We start from the raw sequence: 18,852 nt of genomic DNA on the forward strand, positions 1-18,852 counted from the left end.
GGCCTTTCCTCAGCAGACGAAATTAGGAGACTGTGTGTGACAGCAGCTGAGCTGCAGTATCTGGTAGCAGGATGTCGGCAGCAGACCCTTTAAATAATGTACATGGTGAAGCGAGGCCTTCTTCAACCACACCTGTTTGTCCACCTCATCCCACAGACGCTCAATTGCGTTGAGATTTGGGGAATTTCGAGGTCATGTCAACAACTCCAGCTCATTGTTTTTCCTCAAGCCCTCCCTGAGCCATTTTTGTTTTGTGGCGTGTTGCAATATCCTCCTGTAAGAGGCCTCGGTCACCGGGGAACACTGTTTCCATGAAAGAAAAATACCTGGTAGGTGGAAGATATCAAAGTAGAAAAATACATCCTGGTGCTTTGTGTTTGCCCGTGCAGACACGAGGGCCAAGACACATGACGTATGAAGAAAGAAAAAAAAAAAAAAAAAAAAAAAAAACTGGCCGCTGCATTCACTGCTCTCACCCGTCACAGCTCATACCTGCTGAAGCCGTTGAAAAGTTCACACCTTTTCATTTTTCTCCGACATCCATCACATCGAGTTTGAGGACAAAATGTTCACTTGCTGCCTGATATTTCCCAGGTGACATGTTGAAGTGATAATTATTTCTATTCAATTCGATTAATTGGTGTAGCTTCACTGTAATAGGAGCAAAAAGATTATTCTTTTTTTATTATTATTATTCAAGTGTATCCTGTTTATCTTTTTTTGAGTAGATCAATAACCGCACATGGGAAGTGAGTTATAAAACACATCCTCAAGCAGAACTGACTGTGCTGAAACACCATTATATGATGAAAAACTGTAGCTTTTTACCCATCAAGCTTTTCCCACAGTGAGAAATAACTAGTTAAATAAAAATGCATAAACTGAGAAAATACTCATCATTGCAGCTTTTATCCTTAAAAAGTGAGTCTGTGCCTTTTGTCAGAATCAGCAAGTAAGTTCTCAGAAAAATCCCCCAAAAAGTTTGTTATTATTTTTTGTTTGGTCAAATCTTTGAGCAGAGCAGAACGAAACTATCATACTCTAATGTGATATTATTCTGTCTATTTCACGTCAGCCTCAGTGAGTCACACTGACTCCTGAGCTGCCAAGCTCGCAATAAAAAGTTTACTTGCTGTGGAGTTGTCCGGGTTGGAGCTGCAAGTTTTTGCAGAATCAGCTCCAGCTTTCTGCAAACCAAAGTTGGATAAATTTGTCCAGAAGATGGATGAATGGGTCAGTGGATCACAGCAATCTAAGGAATAGTTCAAGGCTCATTTTCATGGTGTGAATAAAATAAATGCAATTGCGCTTCCAGCACACCTTGGCGTTAACGTGACGGCCCGTGCTTGGACCCGGCGCCTCCCTGCTGCTTATTTCATCCAGTCCTTCCAGCTCATGACATGTGTCAGGGACAGTTATGGAAAGACGAGATCAAAAAGTGACACGGAGACGCTTGAGTCGCAAAGTTAAGACCCTGAGATGAAACGTTCACTCTTCTCACCAGTGTAAGAGCTTCTCAGTTCCTGCATTTGTATATCTGAGCGCTCCATATGTCCATAGATGCAGCCATGACAGCAACCTGAATATTTAAAAGGAGTATAAGTAGACACATAAATGCACAAACACCAAACAAAGTGCGCATGTTTAATTCAGCTGTGATGTGACCGAAACCCACGAGACACGGTGGGTAATTTCCCAGGACAGTGCTGTGAATAATATATGCCGCATTGATCTTTTCTCTGTTGCAATTACCTCGGTCATTTCCTGAGGGGCGCTGAATTAGTCCTTTGTTCTTCATTTACTGATGTGGTCAGTGAGTTTTACATCAGATACAAAGCTTTAAGAGATTTGACCGTGTGTTCCTCTGCTGCCTCGGTGCCATTTCATGCTCCTGGTCCACATATTTTAAATGGAGTTCATGTTAATCATTGTGAAAGTGGAAAGTTTGAACTGAAGTTTAAACGAAATCGAGGTGATTTTGGAGAAGAAAAAAAAACACGGGCGAAGAATAACCTCTGGCACTTTTTTTTTTCCCTCTTTTCACAGGAGACCATGTCAATGAAACACATTATTCACAGAGTATTCACCTCATCTGTCCATGCCTGCTTCAAGAAAGAGCAGTTATTACATTCATGGTCGGCTATCGATCAGTCCTGAAACATCAACATATTTTCATTTGACTGGAGCGTAAAGCGCTGGATGTGTGAATGTTTTCCACTTACTGAGGTTAGACGTGGTGCAGCTGATTGCTATTATCGAGTGTTATGAAAAAAAAAAAAAAAACACTCGAATCACGAATCCAGTGAGGCTGAAAGGTGTTGCAGTTTGTGGTGTAAGGGCTTGTTGGACTTGGAGACCGTTTTGTGCTGAGTTTGCATGTTCTCCCTGTGCATGATGTCTGGGTTCTCCAGGTATCCTCTCTCACTCTCTAAAAACATGCATTTTATGGTAAATTTTTAATCTAAATGACCAGTGTGTGGTTAAAGCAGTTCAGGAGTTAAATGCTTGGACTAATGATGGTTATTTGTCCTGTTTGTTCTTTCCACAGCTACTGAAGAAGGGTGTTTTATTTTTTATTTTTTTACATTTTGCTGTATTTTGAACCAAAATTGGCTTTACATTGAGATTGGAAAAAAAAAAAAAACATTCCAGTACAAATGGTTTGGTTTTTCAGACTTTGTGACTTAAAGTGTTTTGCTTAGATTTTTTTTTTTAACTTGAAATCGTGCCACCAGTTAAACAGTGAGTAAATAAAGAGACGTGGACAGGTGGATCATCACGTAATTCACTGCCATTGCTGGTAAACATGGCATTAAAGACCAGACAGGGAAGTGAGAGCAGCTGCCACCAGCCTCCAGGAAGATTTACAGGTCGATGCCTCCACCGTCCATGCTGCTGTCTCGCTCCAAGTATTATTTCCAGTTTAAATTAAAACACACCACTATGAATAGTTTCCACTGTGAACTTCTGTGTGTATAGTTTAGTTTAACATTGCACATCTATCAAAAAAAAAAAAAAAGGGAATTGTAATATGTACATATTGATTCTATCATCCATTTATTGTGTTTTAATCAATCATTTTCTTCCCCCAAAAAATAAAAAGCAGATCATGAAAACACACACGCAGGGAAAGGACCGTATCTGCTCCAGCCTCGCCTCAGGATTCCTCCAGACAGCGTTTGGATATAATACAGCTGCAGTCACTGTCCTGTCACCAACATTTAGCCTGTTAGTTCGTCTTAGCGTCACCGTGTTCTGCTTGATTAAGACGCGGTTCAGTTGATCGAGATGTCTGCAGAGCAATTAGCACTTGATGGCGTTTGGTTTTTCACTTTTCAAATATCTTTATGAGGAAAAAAAAAAAGCCACAGGATTAACCAGCGGACTGTAGCTGCTGTGGTTTATGGGAATATGAGATGAGATGCGGTTCAGTAACAATCTAATCTGGATTGGCTGACCTGATGCAGAGAAATTGATGAGTTTAAACCTGGGAAAAAGCTGAAGTGAAGACATTTTTTGTTTCACAATGAAGATCATGGACGACTGTGCATTGTGAATTATTCATGAGGAATAAAGTCAGATTTCTACTGAGTGATCATACCTGATTTTACTGCGCTGTCTTCACTGGAGACACAGACAGATAAAAGCTGGATGAGCCTCACCCCTCTACACACACACACACACACACACACACACACACTCACGCTCACACATGCAGATGACTGATGGCCGTGGGCTCTCCTCTGTAAATGACTAGTGCCATCCATAACAGGCAGGCCGGGGCTGGTAAAGTGATTACCTTCGTAACACACGGCGTCCTGGTAAACACAGCTGGCACCACGTCGGTCGGGCCAGACATGAAGGCAAACGGCTCAATCCGCGTCGAATCGTTGACGGCGTTTTAGATCTGTCTGAGGAGGAGGTTTTCATGACATGGCAGATGGAGCGCGTCTGTTTTCCACCTCACTTACTGGAGAATCTGGCCGTCTGAAACCGAGGACGTGAGAGACGGACGAGTACGATAAGGGCTGATAAGATACAGGGAGGAGGGGAATTAAAGTCTATTGTGGGCATTGTAAACTCATTATACATTGCTATCTGCTAATCACAGGCATTATAATTCATCACAAATCTGGCATAACTGTATAATGTGGTTTTTATCTCCCGGTTCCACCGTCTGATGATGAGGACTGTACCGTGATTTGCTCCTGACAACATGGTAACTAGACATGCAAGGCCAGGGACAACAGCGCATGTATCTGCATGAAATGTAAGATTTACTGTCAAACTGACACCCCTATTGAAAACAAACCCTCTGGAGCAAAGAGCAACTGTTCAGTGAATCAATAATTACTTAGCAGAGAGGAAAACACAAATTAAAGTTGAATATTTCCCCGGTCTCTTTTCACTCAAATCACAAACTGATACCGAGGACGACCACAATTTGAATCAGTGCTCAAACGTTTGGATTTGGTGGCTGCTGTAGTCAGTGCGTCTGCTTCACAGGGGCCTTTAGGAGTGGAGTTTGCATGTTCTCCCTGTGCATGCACACACTCCGGGGGATGCAGCTCATGAAACCAGCTGTTGAATGTGCAAGTTTGCACTAATAGACTGGTGACACAGCCGGCGACAAAACTCCTACTTTCTTTGTGTTTTTTAAAGAAATGATCAAAACCAGCCCCGCCCACTCCTCATCCACATTTGGATTTCGGAGCTGGGGTAGGTTCACCCCAACTATGAACTTCTTCTTTAGTGATTTATCAACTCGGTGTGAAAACATTCCATTTCATAAACCCATCATCATAGTTTTGTATAAACGTCATTCCTCATATTCCCACAAACACAAAAACCACATGAATAAAGTCAAAATAATTTTAAGAAACTCCCTCTTTATTTGTGTTAGAATTGGTATCCACTGTGTCATGAATAATAAGAGTCACACCCGTTCTGTCACACCGATGCTGTTTTCACTGATCCACTGCGCTTTTAGATTTCCGCAGTGAATTCGTGGGAAACGACACGAGAGATCATTTTCTTTAATACTCAGTGTGCATGAAAATTATAGAAATGGCAACATTTCATCATCCCAGATAACTTCACAGCCACGTACTTCCATTAAACCGGACTGTAAATGTTTCATTGCTGATGGCTCGAGTCAGGTTTCCATTCTTCCTCTGAGCAGAGACCAAATCAGTGTGAGAGAAACTCTATTCTCAGCATGCGGCTCCGGCTCCATTCAGCACCGCTTCCATTGAGATTAACTGAGGCACCTGTGAAGACGTGTTAGCAGAACTCGTCTGAAAGGAGTATTACATCTTTATTTAATACCACATCTGTGAATCCATCAAAAGCCGTGAGATGGACTGCTGACCTGCAGCGAGTGCAAAGCTCTTGGTACAAAGTGAGCCGAGGCTCCGGGAGACCACGGATTCCATCAAAATGGCTTCGCTCTGCCTGTTCTCCTTTTTCTCTGCTTTCTTTCTGTATTATAATTATGATCAGGTTTTCTTTAAGCTCGTAATAATGACCCATTCTTTTTGAATCAGAAGTGTTAGAAGCACGAACCAGCAGGAGACTTTAGTAGAGAAAGCTCAAAGCCAGCGCTAATTCTCACCCTAATGGCCTCGGCTGTGGACCCTCGAGCAAGACCTCCAGCCCCTGAATGCTCGCCGCTTCTTCTTAAAAGCAGGGAAAAGGTTCTCTCTGCGTACGATGGTGTACTTTTCACAAATGAAAGCATTTCTTCTTCTTCTTCTGTTCGGACTCGTCATCCCGTGCAGCATGTGGCGAGTACAGCACCTCGCTTTACTTTATTTTACATCTTTTAATTGATACTTTCATCCGTCCGTCCTGTTTATGTGATAATCGCTGATCTTTCCCATCTATTTCACTCCCGCTCTTCACGATGTTCCATCTTCGGCCGTGATCTATTGTTCGGACCTCCATGCGTCAGAGGACAAAGAGATAATTAGCAAGGCGCTGTCACAACAGGATGCTGCCGAATGACAACATTATTTGTTTCCTTCCATCTCGCGGTCTAATTAAAGGTGGCACCCCATCTTTCACATTACATCGACTGTCTGACCGTCAAAGCCTCAGTGTCACTGCGTCTTCCATCTCCCACTCACACCGCCGCCGTTTTCATCGCCGTCATTTCCTGAGATGCTGCAGGCTCCATTCGGATGCATTGTGGGAGACTTAAATAGCACATACTTGGGAGGACATCTGTGACACACTGGCCTTTTGGCTAATCGCAGCGGCGAGGAGTTGTACAGTATGGCAGGAGTGTGTCTGCTTAATGAGGAGATGAGCTGCGCTGGGTTTGTCATTTACACACTTGCTTTGTTATAGTTTTAAAGCCTTTTAGAAACATCTTGATCCCGGGAAACAATATTTGTTTAATCTGATCCCAACTGAGCAGTCGCCAGTCTATCACAGGACAAACACTCCACAGCCGCTCGCATTCTGGACCGCAACGCAAAATCACTAACCATAGGAAACCGCCTCCCAGACCCAGACCGGGACCAGAGAGCCTCCTGCTGTGATTCCACTGTCGTCTGTACAAATGATCAATTATTATCGACTGCTTCAGATTAGGGGAAAACAGCTGGTGCCTTTTTTCCAACAGTCATAGGAAAGACGTGGCGAACACCAAACACACTCCTCCATGCCAGGACAAACACGGAGAGAGACAGGTCTTCATTAGTGAATGCACTTAAATGTCTGGAGTTTGGTGGAAGCTGCAGTTTCCAAACAGGAGCAGGTAGAACATGGAAATTTAACACAAACAGCCACTGAGATGGCTATTAAAATGGCAGAACAAGGTTAAAAAACAAGTCTTTTCTAGGACAGTTTCTCAATTTCTGCTAGCTGGTGAATAATTGATTATATAAAAATCAGCAGTTATTGCAGTTATTGTTTGTGGCCGTGCTTATTAAATAATCAACGACTCTATTCCTGTAAAGTGTTTTTTCTCCTCTCATCTGATCCTGGAGCAGCTCATCCTTGCATGTTTTTCTCCTTGCTCCACTGAACCCGACTGAAATGAAAGGATGATTCATTCTTTTGAAGACTGCTGGTTGACCTGATGCTTTTGCAGCTGCTGAACTCGCTCCGTCCTGTTGACCCACATTCACTTCACTTCAGAACTTTCTCACTTCTGCTCCCACGATAAATTCTACTATTCATCGGGGACCACCATTACGCAATGAGGTGTGTGTGTTTGTGTGCGCGTGTGTGTGGCAAAGCAATGCATCATTACACGCACACACACATGGTGAATACTTTTAATTATTTAATTTTTCTCACTTATGTGAAACCTCTTCAGAGGGATGCTATATCAATAAAATTATCATTAAATAATAGTAATCATTAACTGTAATAAAACCAATTTTACTTTTTTGATGGATGACAAAACAACCCTGCTGCTGAGTTCACTGACTCCATTTTGTCGGTAATGTAACACATGAGCCTGGCGGTCTTGAAGGTGCTGAATAGCTGGATGGTTCTGGAGACTGATGGACGATGGATGGATGGACGGCCATGACCTTCCTTTGATCTGCTTCAGCAGCCCACGAGCACGAGTGAAATAGAACATCATAGCAGACGGATCGGGGGATACACATTATAAGGGGAGTAAATGATATTCAGAATAATCTTTTCACAGATTGAAGTTAAATTCAGAGTAGTGCACACATTTTATTCCTTGTTCCTCACTGACCAGGCTGTCATCTGGAAACTTCACAAAACACATGATGCCCAAAGCTTCTATCCATCTCTCTCTCTCTCTCTCTCTCTCTCTCTCTCTCTCTCTCTCTCTCTATTTTTTTTTTCCAGAATTGACAGGCTTGTCTCTTTGTAGTTTGCTTCGTTTCCTTCAAGTTGGATAAAACATTAAAGAATTTGGACTGTTTGATCAGAAATTGCTGTTTGGTTTTGTGACTTATTTTATTTGAGCACGGAACCTGATATTTTAAGCATCTGTAACAATGTATTTAATCGAATGCAGGGCAATACATCACTATAAAAACAGCCTTTATCAACAATTGAAACATATTTCAGTCTCAGTTTCTTCTTCTTCTTTGGTTCAAACTGTAAACTTTGCTGTTATTTTGCTTTAAAAGCCTGCAGTTTTGGACACAAGTACGGTAAACCTTTATTAAAGTACGTCTACTGCAGAATCCTGTCGCAGTATATAACCCTAGCATTAACCCTGACCCTAAATTTAGTCATATATGTAAAGATTTGACAGTATTATGGATGAGTTTAACATTCAGTCTGATCTCAAATCAGATGTTTGTGTCGTTTAATTTTCTCAAAGTGTCTCTCATGTACAGACAGTGTGTTGCTGGTGCCACGCAGGTTTACATTTCGTTTGTTTTTTAAGGAATATTCACAGTCAAGGACAAAAACCGGCGGTAGCAGAAAGTGTGAATTTCATATTGAAAGACATCAATTCACTGCCTAAAAACCGCTAATTGGATTCACTTCTGCCGCGGCCTCCTCCGCCGCCGCGGCGCAGAAGGCCAATTGGACCTGACCGCCTCCTCCTGCTGGAAGGGCTGAAGAACGCTCTCATCCGACCCTGTCTTTTGTCTGGAGACGCTGCCACGCCAACAAAACTGAGCATCGAGCCGCTGACAGCTCATCCTTCAAACCGTGAGGCGCCTGACGAAAGCAAGGCGCCGGGAAGAAGAAATGTCACTTTTAGGTTTTTAATAATAAGCAGGGAAGGTTCAAGGCTCTCCTGCATGCGGTTCAGTGAATGTTATACCACGCGGACTTCTCCAGCAGCGAATACCGGAGAGACTTCGACGTTCTGTTGCCGCAGTGACAGTTTGTGTATTGTCGAGAATCAACTTAATTTCCCTGAAGAAAACAACATATTAGTCAGAAGACCGATCCCTTTCTGTGACGTCCTTCTCGGATGCCTTCGGTGTGTCTGGAGGATTTTTCAGGTTGATAAATGTTTGTAGCGGCGAGGTGTCGCCTTCAGCGGCGAGAACAACGGCCGACCAACATGAATGGAACAGGAGAGCCGAGTCAGGCTTAATGAGAAACATCTGTTTCCATCTGCGAGGGCGAGGCCTGTAAGAAGACTCGCAGCTGCCCCCGATGTTAACGACCACGTCTGACATTTGAAGAAAAAAAAGCAACGGGGTGACGTGAAAAGAGCATCTGAACGCAAATTCAGCGGCCGGTTAAAGGAAATGGGATTAGGAGCTGGTTTGCTCCTCTGTGTTTCCTGCAGGGTCCATACTGATTCTGTCCTCACAGACGCAGCCGGATCAGACCCGACGAGCCGCTCTGCGTTTGGCACGGCCTCGTCTCAGGGTTTGGACCGTTTGCATTGCTATCACATTTCACACATTCAGACGCACCTCGAGTCTTTTACACCGATTTGTTCAACAAAAAGATCATAAAAACTTAAGCTTGTCGTGGCTTCTTGCAAACGTTAATGTCTAGTTTATCGAGTGCATTGGAACAGTTCTTCCTTTCTCTTTATTGACATGCACGTCGAACATCTTTTTATCATTCATCTTTTTTTTTTCTATATATTTTACCACCTTCATTCCCCTGCATCAGTTAAACACCCACAGTGCAGCGTTATCTGGAATTGGAGGTGTGATAATTTGTGTGTTTATTTGAAATATTCTATTGTAAGTTGGGATTTTATGAGGAAGTAACAGACATTCTGAAGACATCCTCCTCCCCTGCTGTTTGATTACCATGCTATGAATAGTAATGCACACACCTGAAATGTGGACCCAAAAAGATGACAACACGCTGCCTTAAAAGCCACTGAGTCTGTCAATATTTCTTTTCGAGCGGCCGAAATGTGCTTCGACCGCGTTAATAAGCAGCTGTAGCGAAAAGACGGCCACATCATTGCTTTGCTTTTACATCAAGAAGAAAGGTCATTCTCATATATTTTGTTCCCCACACAGTCCGCGTTATACAAACTGTTTTTCTTCTAAGTTTCAGAAATAACACGGTGAGAACAGACAGACGGCCAGAAGAAGAAATAAATAAATAAATAAATCAAAAAACATGCCCTCTCGTCTCAGGTGCAGACTTTCATTTGAAGGAAAGTGCAGCTACACATCACCTCTTCAGACTCCATTTGAACAGCCCGTCTTCTGACCGTCTCTCTGTGTTATTGGCACATTTCAATGCATGGAGCTCTTAAGAAAGAGCTGCTGGTTCTGCTTCTTATAGACATGTAGTGCAAAGCTGGTTCTACGGCTGCTGCCTTCGAATATTGTAATGCATAAATAGGAAAGAGGAATGTTGAGGGATTTGTTTTAATTAAGAGAATGAGACTGAGTCGTGGTATTCCCAGAGAAGTTTATATTGAATAATGTAAATAGCTGTGGAGTTGCTCAGCTGTAAATGAAGACAACTTCCTCATTGTCTTAATCTTTAAAGTAGTTACAGCCAGATTCTATGGCTCATTTAGTTTTACGATGTGTTCAACAAGCATGGCAATAAAAAAAGAAAAAAAAAAGAATGGAGGCACAGTAACCATCTGTCTCGTCCACCTATAGCTCTCTCTCTGAATGATGGCCACAGAGCTGAAAGGGCGGTGTGATACTGTGAGCACCGACAAGTGTTGAACTGCACATGGAAATCACGTGTTCCACATTAATGCACCCACAGTATTACGTAACTGAAAAATGTGAACTCTTCAGAGTGTTTTTTTTGTTTTGTTTTGTTTTGTTTTGTTGTTTCCATGCAAAGAGAGTTGTTCTTCTCAGCTTTCCTGCACCGGTTTTTTTCAGGCAGACGTGCTTCACAGCAGGACCATCTAGTGGCTGAACAGAGGAAAGAGCAGAGAGCGCGGCTCGGAAAATCAAATAAATCAAATAAATAAATAAACAAACAACCTCTGAGCAACGGCACGAGGGCCGTCCACTGGAAATCAGCAGCACAATGCTGCTCTTCATCAGGCAGCACAATGCCGCGTCTGCTGCTGACAAATGAGATTCAGCTGCGCCTGCTCCTAGCTGAGATGAAGGACCCAATAAAAAGTTGCATGTTTATGGGAGTACGCTACAAATGCTCAGTTGTTTGCACATGTTGACACACTAACATATGGAACTGCTGCTGTGATGAATCCTCCCCCATGTGGGATGATGAATACAGTCTGGTCTCGTCCTAACACCTCTGCAGACGCTCAGAGGGAGCTCCATTCGCTGAAGAAATTTACTTTTCCAATGTTTCTGGTGTTTCACTGTTTTAAAAATGTTTTGACAAGGCTGCTGTGGGGTCGGATTCAAAGGTTAATTTCATGACATATGGATAAATATTCATTTTCACAGGTTGCCACTTTCATACAGTCTCTTTTAACTTTAAATCCATTCTCAGAAGTGAAATTGATCCAAACGTTTCAGGCTTTTAAAGTCACATTGATCATCTGAGCTCAGTGAGGCCTAATGCACTTTCATATCCACGGACAATTAGAGTTCATTCTGAGGCTGCACTGTACACACAGCAGAATTGACTATTAAACTCATTGTGACTTCAAATTGACAGTTTTTGTAACAACACGAGAAAAAAATATCTTTTTGTGAAGGCAGCATCATTTTATAACATTACAACCGCTTTGAGAAAGAAAGGCTTTAATCCAGTGAAATTTGACAAAATAACAGGTGGCACCCTTTAATGGATTTGGAACGAGTCTGGTCTCTGTTTTAAAGGCGTGGAGATCAGATCAGTGGTCATGATTGAGTCGATGAAAGAATCGTGTTGTCATTTCCTGCTGCCCGGTGGTTAATAATAGAACGACTGCTGAGTGTGATGGTGGGAATAATACAGAGAGGAACATATATTTGATTTATTCCTTCATTTCTAGCTGGAAGAGCTGCAGTGACCGTGTCTTTGGCCTCATTCTGAAACCAAACTGTGAGTCAATGATAATTCCATAATGAAGTATTTGAATGTGAAAAACCAAATGTTGAACTGGACGGTGAATTGGTGACATGTACTCTGGTTTTGATGCATCTTTTTTCAAATTATTTATTCCTACAAAGCACTGGACCACACAGCAGATCAGGTTCATAAAAACTCTGCAGACGGTATCATTTCATGATTTATTGACATTTACTATTTTCCACCATGGTTTCTCTTGATACCAATAGTAGTTACCATAAAGTTTCTTTTTCATTTAAATTACATTTATAATGTTTTACTCACATACACATTTATTGTTTCATTTTCTTATTGCAATAAACAAGAGTAGCCAGAATGAGTCAGGTATTGCTACAGTTCGCCATACAAACGCTTTGTCCCTCTGATAATGAAATTCAAAAATAACTTTATTGGCAAGACAAAATTACACCATAGCCTCTCCATCTCCGCTCTGAACGAGACTGAGGGCAGAATAAGGCTAAGGCTAGTAGCCTAAACACAGCTAACATGAAATACCTGCCCGGAAAATAGATAGAATCTAACATTTATTTCCCACATGTGATTAATGAAGATGACTCTCTGGGAATTCCCACTTTTGACAACATGGACACATCTGTGGTGCTCCTCGACAGACCTACCAGGGACAAAATTGCAGTACCTATATTAGATCGGGTTATTGATCCAGGATGATTGATCAAGCTCCCCGAATCAAACGTGCAGATTTTTTATTTATTTTTTTATTTTTTTGAATCCATTACTGTATCAGGCCACGTTGTAACTCCAGGCTATCTCTGTTTCTGATTGGTGGGAAGTGGGGAGAGCAGGTCCCAACACACACTAGAATACATACGGTACACACACCAACAGGAAGGAGAGCACGGATCCTGGAATAGTATCTCACTCACAAAATGAACTCGAAGAAGAAGAAGAAGAAGAAGAAAAAAAAAGAGCACAATGGTGGAAGCTGACGCCCAGCCAGCTTCGTCTTTAAGTAATGGCATTGATGATGTTTCTCAGTATTTCACTTAGACAAGAAAAAAAAATGCAACTCAGGAAATCCAACTACTAATAATAATAATATTAAAAAAAAATCCTGTTGAATAGATCTAGCTTTAATCCCTTGATACCTGGTGTTGTACCCTGTTCCCCAAGCAGAGATTACCATAGTTAAAAGGCCCTTTAATATGAAGGGTCGGTCCCTACGCCCAGCTACACCTCCGTCTCTCTCCGTCCCTCGCTCTCAGTCCCCCCGCCGGGATTTCTACTCCTTATGGAAGAACAGAAAGGTCTGTCGGCTGGCGCGCTCCCGGTTCACACACGAGTCCAGACAACATGTCACAACATGTCACAATGATAACAAGTCACTCCCATAAAAATTGCTCATTGCATTGCAATATTCAGACAAAGGTAAGACATTAGATCTCATTGCTTCTCAATGAAAGGGCACAGTGTACATATCGTTCAGAAAAAAGGTGTTAGTCTGCAGCTGTCAGGCAAGGACGGGTCTGCTGCTGCTCAGCTATCTTTTTGTGGCTCCCCACTGAGTCATTTGGACTGCCTGTCTGAGTTACTTATATAATCCACTACACTTCACTTATAATCCTACCCCCTTTCTTTCTTTCTTTCTTTCCCTTCATGGATGAAGTTATTAACATTTCCTACCTACAAAAATATTTTTAGTTGTGTTTTCTGTTTTGCTCTTTTTTAATGTGTGATATAAATGCAAACGGAACAGTCCGAACCCCAACAAAACAAAGTGCTCACCAGTATTTGTAAAAGAAAACAAATCATGGTGCGTTTCATGGCTTTCAGTTGTAAGACAGGAAGTATGGTGGGACGCCTCGGGCTGGACTTTGTGGCTCCCGTTCCTGGCGGCTTCCCTAGGATTCAGGCTGGGTTGTCATTTCAGCTCAAGATCATTTCTCCAAGAATGTATTTGGCTTTCATCTTCCTCTATTTAGTTTGTTTCCTCTCAGCGTAATGGTTGCCAGTGTTAATATGTCCTTGATCGCAGATTCAAATGAACCTCTGGATGTCAGAGAGGAGCAGAGTGGGAGGAGGACGAAGCGGGAGTGGCAGAGGTCAAGAAAGAAGTCTGACACTGTGCGACCTTCCCGCGAGTTTACACGCAGCAATAACTCAAACACATCGGTACACAAGGTCACGCCGAAGTCTTACCTGCCTGCGCACTCAGTGAGTCTGCTCTCAAAGGTCAGGGAGAAGTGAAGGGATGTCAATAACCTTTTCCATAGCTTCCTCTGAACAGAAGTCTCATCCTGTGTCGCCTATGTTCTTTTCAGATCAGTGACCCTCGCCACTGCATGTAAAAGCGCAGGAGTCCTTCAATAAATCGAAGTTTAACGCTGTGATTATGTATTAAACACCGCAGTGCTTCATGTACCGATGTGTGACTTCCCCTCCTCCTTGACTGTTATGGAGGATGGCAGATGTGCCCCGAGGCCAATTTTGTTGGTACTTTCTATTTTAAAAATAAATTTGCCGAGGCTGTGTGTGCATGCTGCGGGGGGAGAAGCCTTCCACTGACCCGTGCCAGCCCCCTTCTCACCAATGACAGGGGCGCGCAGTCCCCTATAGTCGCTTTCCTGCCCTCTGAACCCCACCGTCCCACCCCGAACCGTCGGATATGGCTACCACCGCCTGCCCGTCAGCCGAAGTCATGTTGAATCTACCAAGGACCTAGTGTCACAGACTGAAGAGCTGATGGCCTCCGGCACAGAGCAGGACATGTACAGTACTACTGAGGAGGCCGCCACAGCTACATATGGCGCAACACAGCAAAGACCGATGGAAGCAGCTACCCTACTGACATAACATTATTGTCTCTGGTTCTGAGGTGCATAGGATGAGAAGAACACACTGAGCCGTGATGACAGGAGGACAACCAACCTGGCTCAGAAGATTTATGTAACACTACATGTGGTTTAACGCTTCTAGAAAGATCTGCATGTGTTTCTTCTGTAGCTACTGAGGTGGCCATGACAGGGCCAGAGTGCAAGGGAGGGACTGGGGGAGGTGGGAAATGTACAAGGGCATTCGATGCATAATGGATTCCTCTCCTCTGCTCATTTCCTCTTCAGAACACGCAGAAGTCTGTTGAAATGAAGGGAGAGTGGATGGAGACTGTCAGGTAAAGGGAAAAAGGGAGACACATCCTCGTCCTCCGTCCCGCTATTCCTCTCCCTCGATAATTCTCTCAGTCTGATATTTAGATGATTATTTTTCCCCCCCCCCTATCAATTGCTGTTTGTTGATCATGTTTGTAGCTTCACAGTGTGCTTTTGGAGTGGATGTTTCTGCCCGACGGGAGTCAGATCGGGGGTGGGGGTGTGTCAGTAGGGGGAGAAGAGGATGGGCCCGTGGGTGGTGCGGATGGGCCCCGGCGCGGGTCTCAGGATGGCGTGGCTGAGAGGCGGGCCTTGCAGGAGGTGATGGTGCGGATGAGGTGCGGGGGCAGCCGCCCGGAGAGCGAGCGGGTTCGAGGACGCGGCAGCGGCCATTGCTGCAGCAACAGCCAGGGGGCTGGGCAGGAGCCCCGCTCCCAAAGCTTTGGTGAGATCCTTGGAGAAGGTCAAAGAAGACTGGAAACAGACAGGGAAGAGGGAGAAGACATGAGGGGGAGGGGAAGACAGAGTTGGAATGATTAGCTCCAGAAGGCCAACATATGCATGGAAGCAGATACAGACTTCCCCTGCAGACTCTCCTCATCTGACATAATGCACAAGTTTCATCTCAGCTCACTTTAGTTAATACTTTCTACTAGAGCTGTGGCGCCTTCGCAGGGATCACATGTCCCGAGATGTCCTCACGTTCCCCAGTATCACCGTCTCTCTGATCCGTGTGTGTGTGTGTGTGTCTCAGGTTTGCCGACTGTGTCACAGGAGCTTGAAATGCGTACCGTCAGATCAGCTCCCCTGTGCTTCTTGTGTCGGCTGAGGAGGGGGTTCGGCTTGCCTGCCATACCATCCCGGTGCCTTCGACTTGATATGTGCTGGAAAAAAAGAAAAAAAACAAAGGTAGGAACACGAAAGTAAGCTGTAATCCGACTGTTATTCATTTTATATACAATGCAGTGAAATTACACATGTATCATTAATCTTCTGTTGTGCTGACATGTTTAAACAGTCTTCTTTCTCGTACCTGTTTAAGTTGCAGTTCAGAGTTGACCCGCACGTTGCAGATCTCACAGTGGAAGGTTCGTTCCTGAGTGTTGGGGTCCACCGGCCCCCCGCCCTGCTCTCCACTGGGCTTGGGGCCCAGGCGAGGATATGCCTTGATGGGACCCAGCCCGCTCCGTGCCTCTAGGATGGTTTTGTGTTTAGTACCTGCAGACACAGACACACACAGAAATACACACCCACGTTATCAACGGACATTACATTACAAATACAGAAGTTAATACAACACAATGAAACGTCATTAAAATTCAGACTCAGATTGATTCTCCCTGAATAAAAAGAAGATTATAATTTTCTTCTCTTTATCCGAAGGAACCAACAACAAATATTAAAATCTGAGTTTAACAGAGAAGAAAATGTACCACTGGCCTCATTCTCCAATAAACCAATAACTCAATATCCACAAAAATCTTCAAAATGCAGTACTCGTCCTCCACCAGAAGAGGGCAGCAGTCTGACGTTTGAGTCGACAGTGGATGAACTCGAAGCCCTCTGGTGTTACATTATTACTTGAATAAGAAGATGTTGATCAGAGGAATGTCTGGGATAAGGTCATGTAGTCGACGCTACAGCGTGTCTCACCCACCCGCTTGTTCCAGCAGTAAAACTGAGAATGCAGGATAACGACATACAGACAGCACACAGAGGGATGCACACACACACACACACACACACACACACACACACACACACACACACACACACACACACACACACACACACACACACTTGAACTCTATCGCTCTGACAGTAAATGTCAAGTCTGGAAATGTAAGTCTATATTACTATGAAACGCAGCTTTGTTGGGTGTTAGAATACTGAGGTATTTGATTTTCTCTCAGTGGAAAATAACTGACTGATGGGTTTAAAATCTTTTTTCAATTATTAATTCATCCTTGACGGTATTAGTCATACACATAGTAAATAGAAAAAAAAACAAAAACACACAATCTGGGACAAATGATATCTTGATGTGAACACAGGCCTTCATCAGATCCGCTCAAAAAGTTCCTCTGGATCAACACTCAATGCAATGCAATAGTTTCTGCAGTCATAATTAAGACAACTTGCAGTCCATATGGCGGCATGTGCAAATGAGGCTGAAAGGAGGAAAATGTTCTGAGCGCTGCATGTTATTAAAGAGTGCCAGAAGAGCTTCTTGTTAAATAGTCCCACATTTTTGTTCCCTTTCGTCGACACTGACGGAAAGCATCCCACTGTCATTGGCTCTGACTTTGAGATACGAATTGGAGTTACTCCCTTTGAACAGAGTTAAGGTTACAGGGAGGGGGGGGAGAGGTCCTGGGGGTGGGGGTGGGGGGGTGGGGGGGTCGGTTGCAGGCTGCACTGGGGAGAAAGCGGCTGGAATGACAGGTTTTGCTTGTGGCCAGAAATGCGCTCCCGGGGTGTCTGTTCTGCCTTTGTTCTATTTTGGTTTGACAGTGGACGGCCCAGTGGATGTTTTGTCTCTTTAATGTTGACTCATGAACCGACACACACGCAGAAAACATACATCTGAAAACACAAAACAGCCCTGACGTCAAACTATTGGGGGGGAAATACCATTACAAAGGAGATGTTTTCTCCTTCTCTGCGCCTCGATCCGTGCCACGCGCCTGCGTCTGCGTGACACATGCTTTTACTCCTCAACCCGGCTAACATGCAGCGTTTTCACAACGAGCGACGGTGATCGCTTCCAGATTGTTTCCCTCATCGACTCTCAGCTGTTTCAACTTTTCGTTATTCGGGGGTCGAGTCTCGGCGCCGTCGGGCCGCCAGCGGGCTGCGACCCAGGATCATGTTTAGACGCTGTAACATACTGCGTGTGATCTCCGCAGTGCTTACATGCACGTGCACATGGTAAATGGTGCGTCCCTGCAGCACTAATCAACAATGAATCAGAGCAGGAAGAGAAGGAATTCTAACAGACTTGCAGAGGTTAGGCTTTTATTAATAGTGACAGTGATTGCGTTTTTATCGATTAATACTTTATCTGAGATCAAGAGTGTTTGTTGGCTGCTCTAACGTCTGGCCGAGCTGGCCGGGGCCAGCATTGCTCAAGACCAGCAGGATAGAGCTACACGGACGTGGTGGAGCCGGTGGCACCGCTGGCTGCATGTCCGTCGCTTTCATCAGCGTAACAGTTCATATACCGCCAACTCCCAAAGGACAGAGTGGATGTCCAGCAGAGACAAACCGTCCACAGAGAGACCAAGGTCACAGAGCGAGAAGCAGAGAGAGAGAGAGAGAGAGAGAGAGAGAGAGTCCAGCGTTACGACGCAGGAGAGATTAAAGCTGGCGGCGAGCACCTCAGGGGTTTTCGTTACCCTGAGAAAGTGTCGTCATGTGTGAAAGCTGTCTGACAGAATGTTTGAGCTGCTATTGTGCCGTGTTCACCCACATAACAGCCATTTTTCCTCCCATCCCTCCACTTTAATCCCTCATGCAGTGGGTACACGTCTCCGCCATCCTCAGCTGCAAATCTTTCAAACACAAACCCTCGGGGTACGCTAAGCATTTTTTTTTTTTTTTTTTTTTGCGGTGAAACTGACAAGACGCATCATGAATCTGCGAGAGGCGTTTTCTCTGGAATAATTATTTCTGGTGTAGGAGAAGAGCCAGAGGGTCGGCGCTGTTGGACACACTGACGGGGGACTGGAAACCAGGAGAGCAGAGCTCAGTTACAGAGGTCGAGCATGTCGGTGTCAAACAGATCATTTATCTGCTGATCAGTGTTTGTCTCAGT

The 18,852-nt window shown here is 44.0% G+C and overlaps 1 protein-coding gene across 3 annotated transcripts in view; it reads right to left on the bottom strand.

Moving 5' to 3' along the window:
* Positions 1-12,996: 12,996 nt before the first annotated feature.
* znf385a (zinc finger protein 385A) overlaps positions 12,997-18,852 on the bottom strand; it is a 57,895-nt gene continuing 52,039 nt past the window's right edge. For all 3 annotated transcript variants that reach the window (XM_030117998.1, XM_030117999.1, XM_030118000.1), the window contains 3 exons: positions 16,069-16,253; positions 15,827-15,919; positions 12,997-15,509 (listed from right to left, as the gene is read on the bottom strand). In XM_030117998.1, coding sequence (XP_029973858.1) covers positions 15,261-15,509; positions 15,827-15,919; positions 16,069-16,253 — 527 coding nt within the window. In that variant the 3' untranslated portion in view covers positions 12,997-15,260. The remainder of the gene's footprint in view (positions 15,510-15,826; positions 15,920-16,068; positions 16,254-18,852) is intronic.

This window comes from Salarias fasciatus, chromosome 20, assembly GCF_902148845.1.
Source record: "Salarias fasciatus chromosome 20, fSalaFa1.1, whole genome shotgun sequence".
In the NCBI taxonomy this organism is placed as follows: domain Eukaryota; kingdom Metazoa; phylum Chordata; class Actinopteri; order Blenniiformes; family Blenniidae; genus Salarias; species Salarias fasciatus.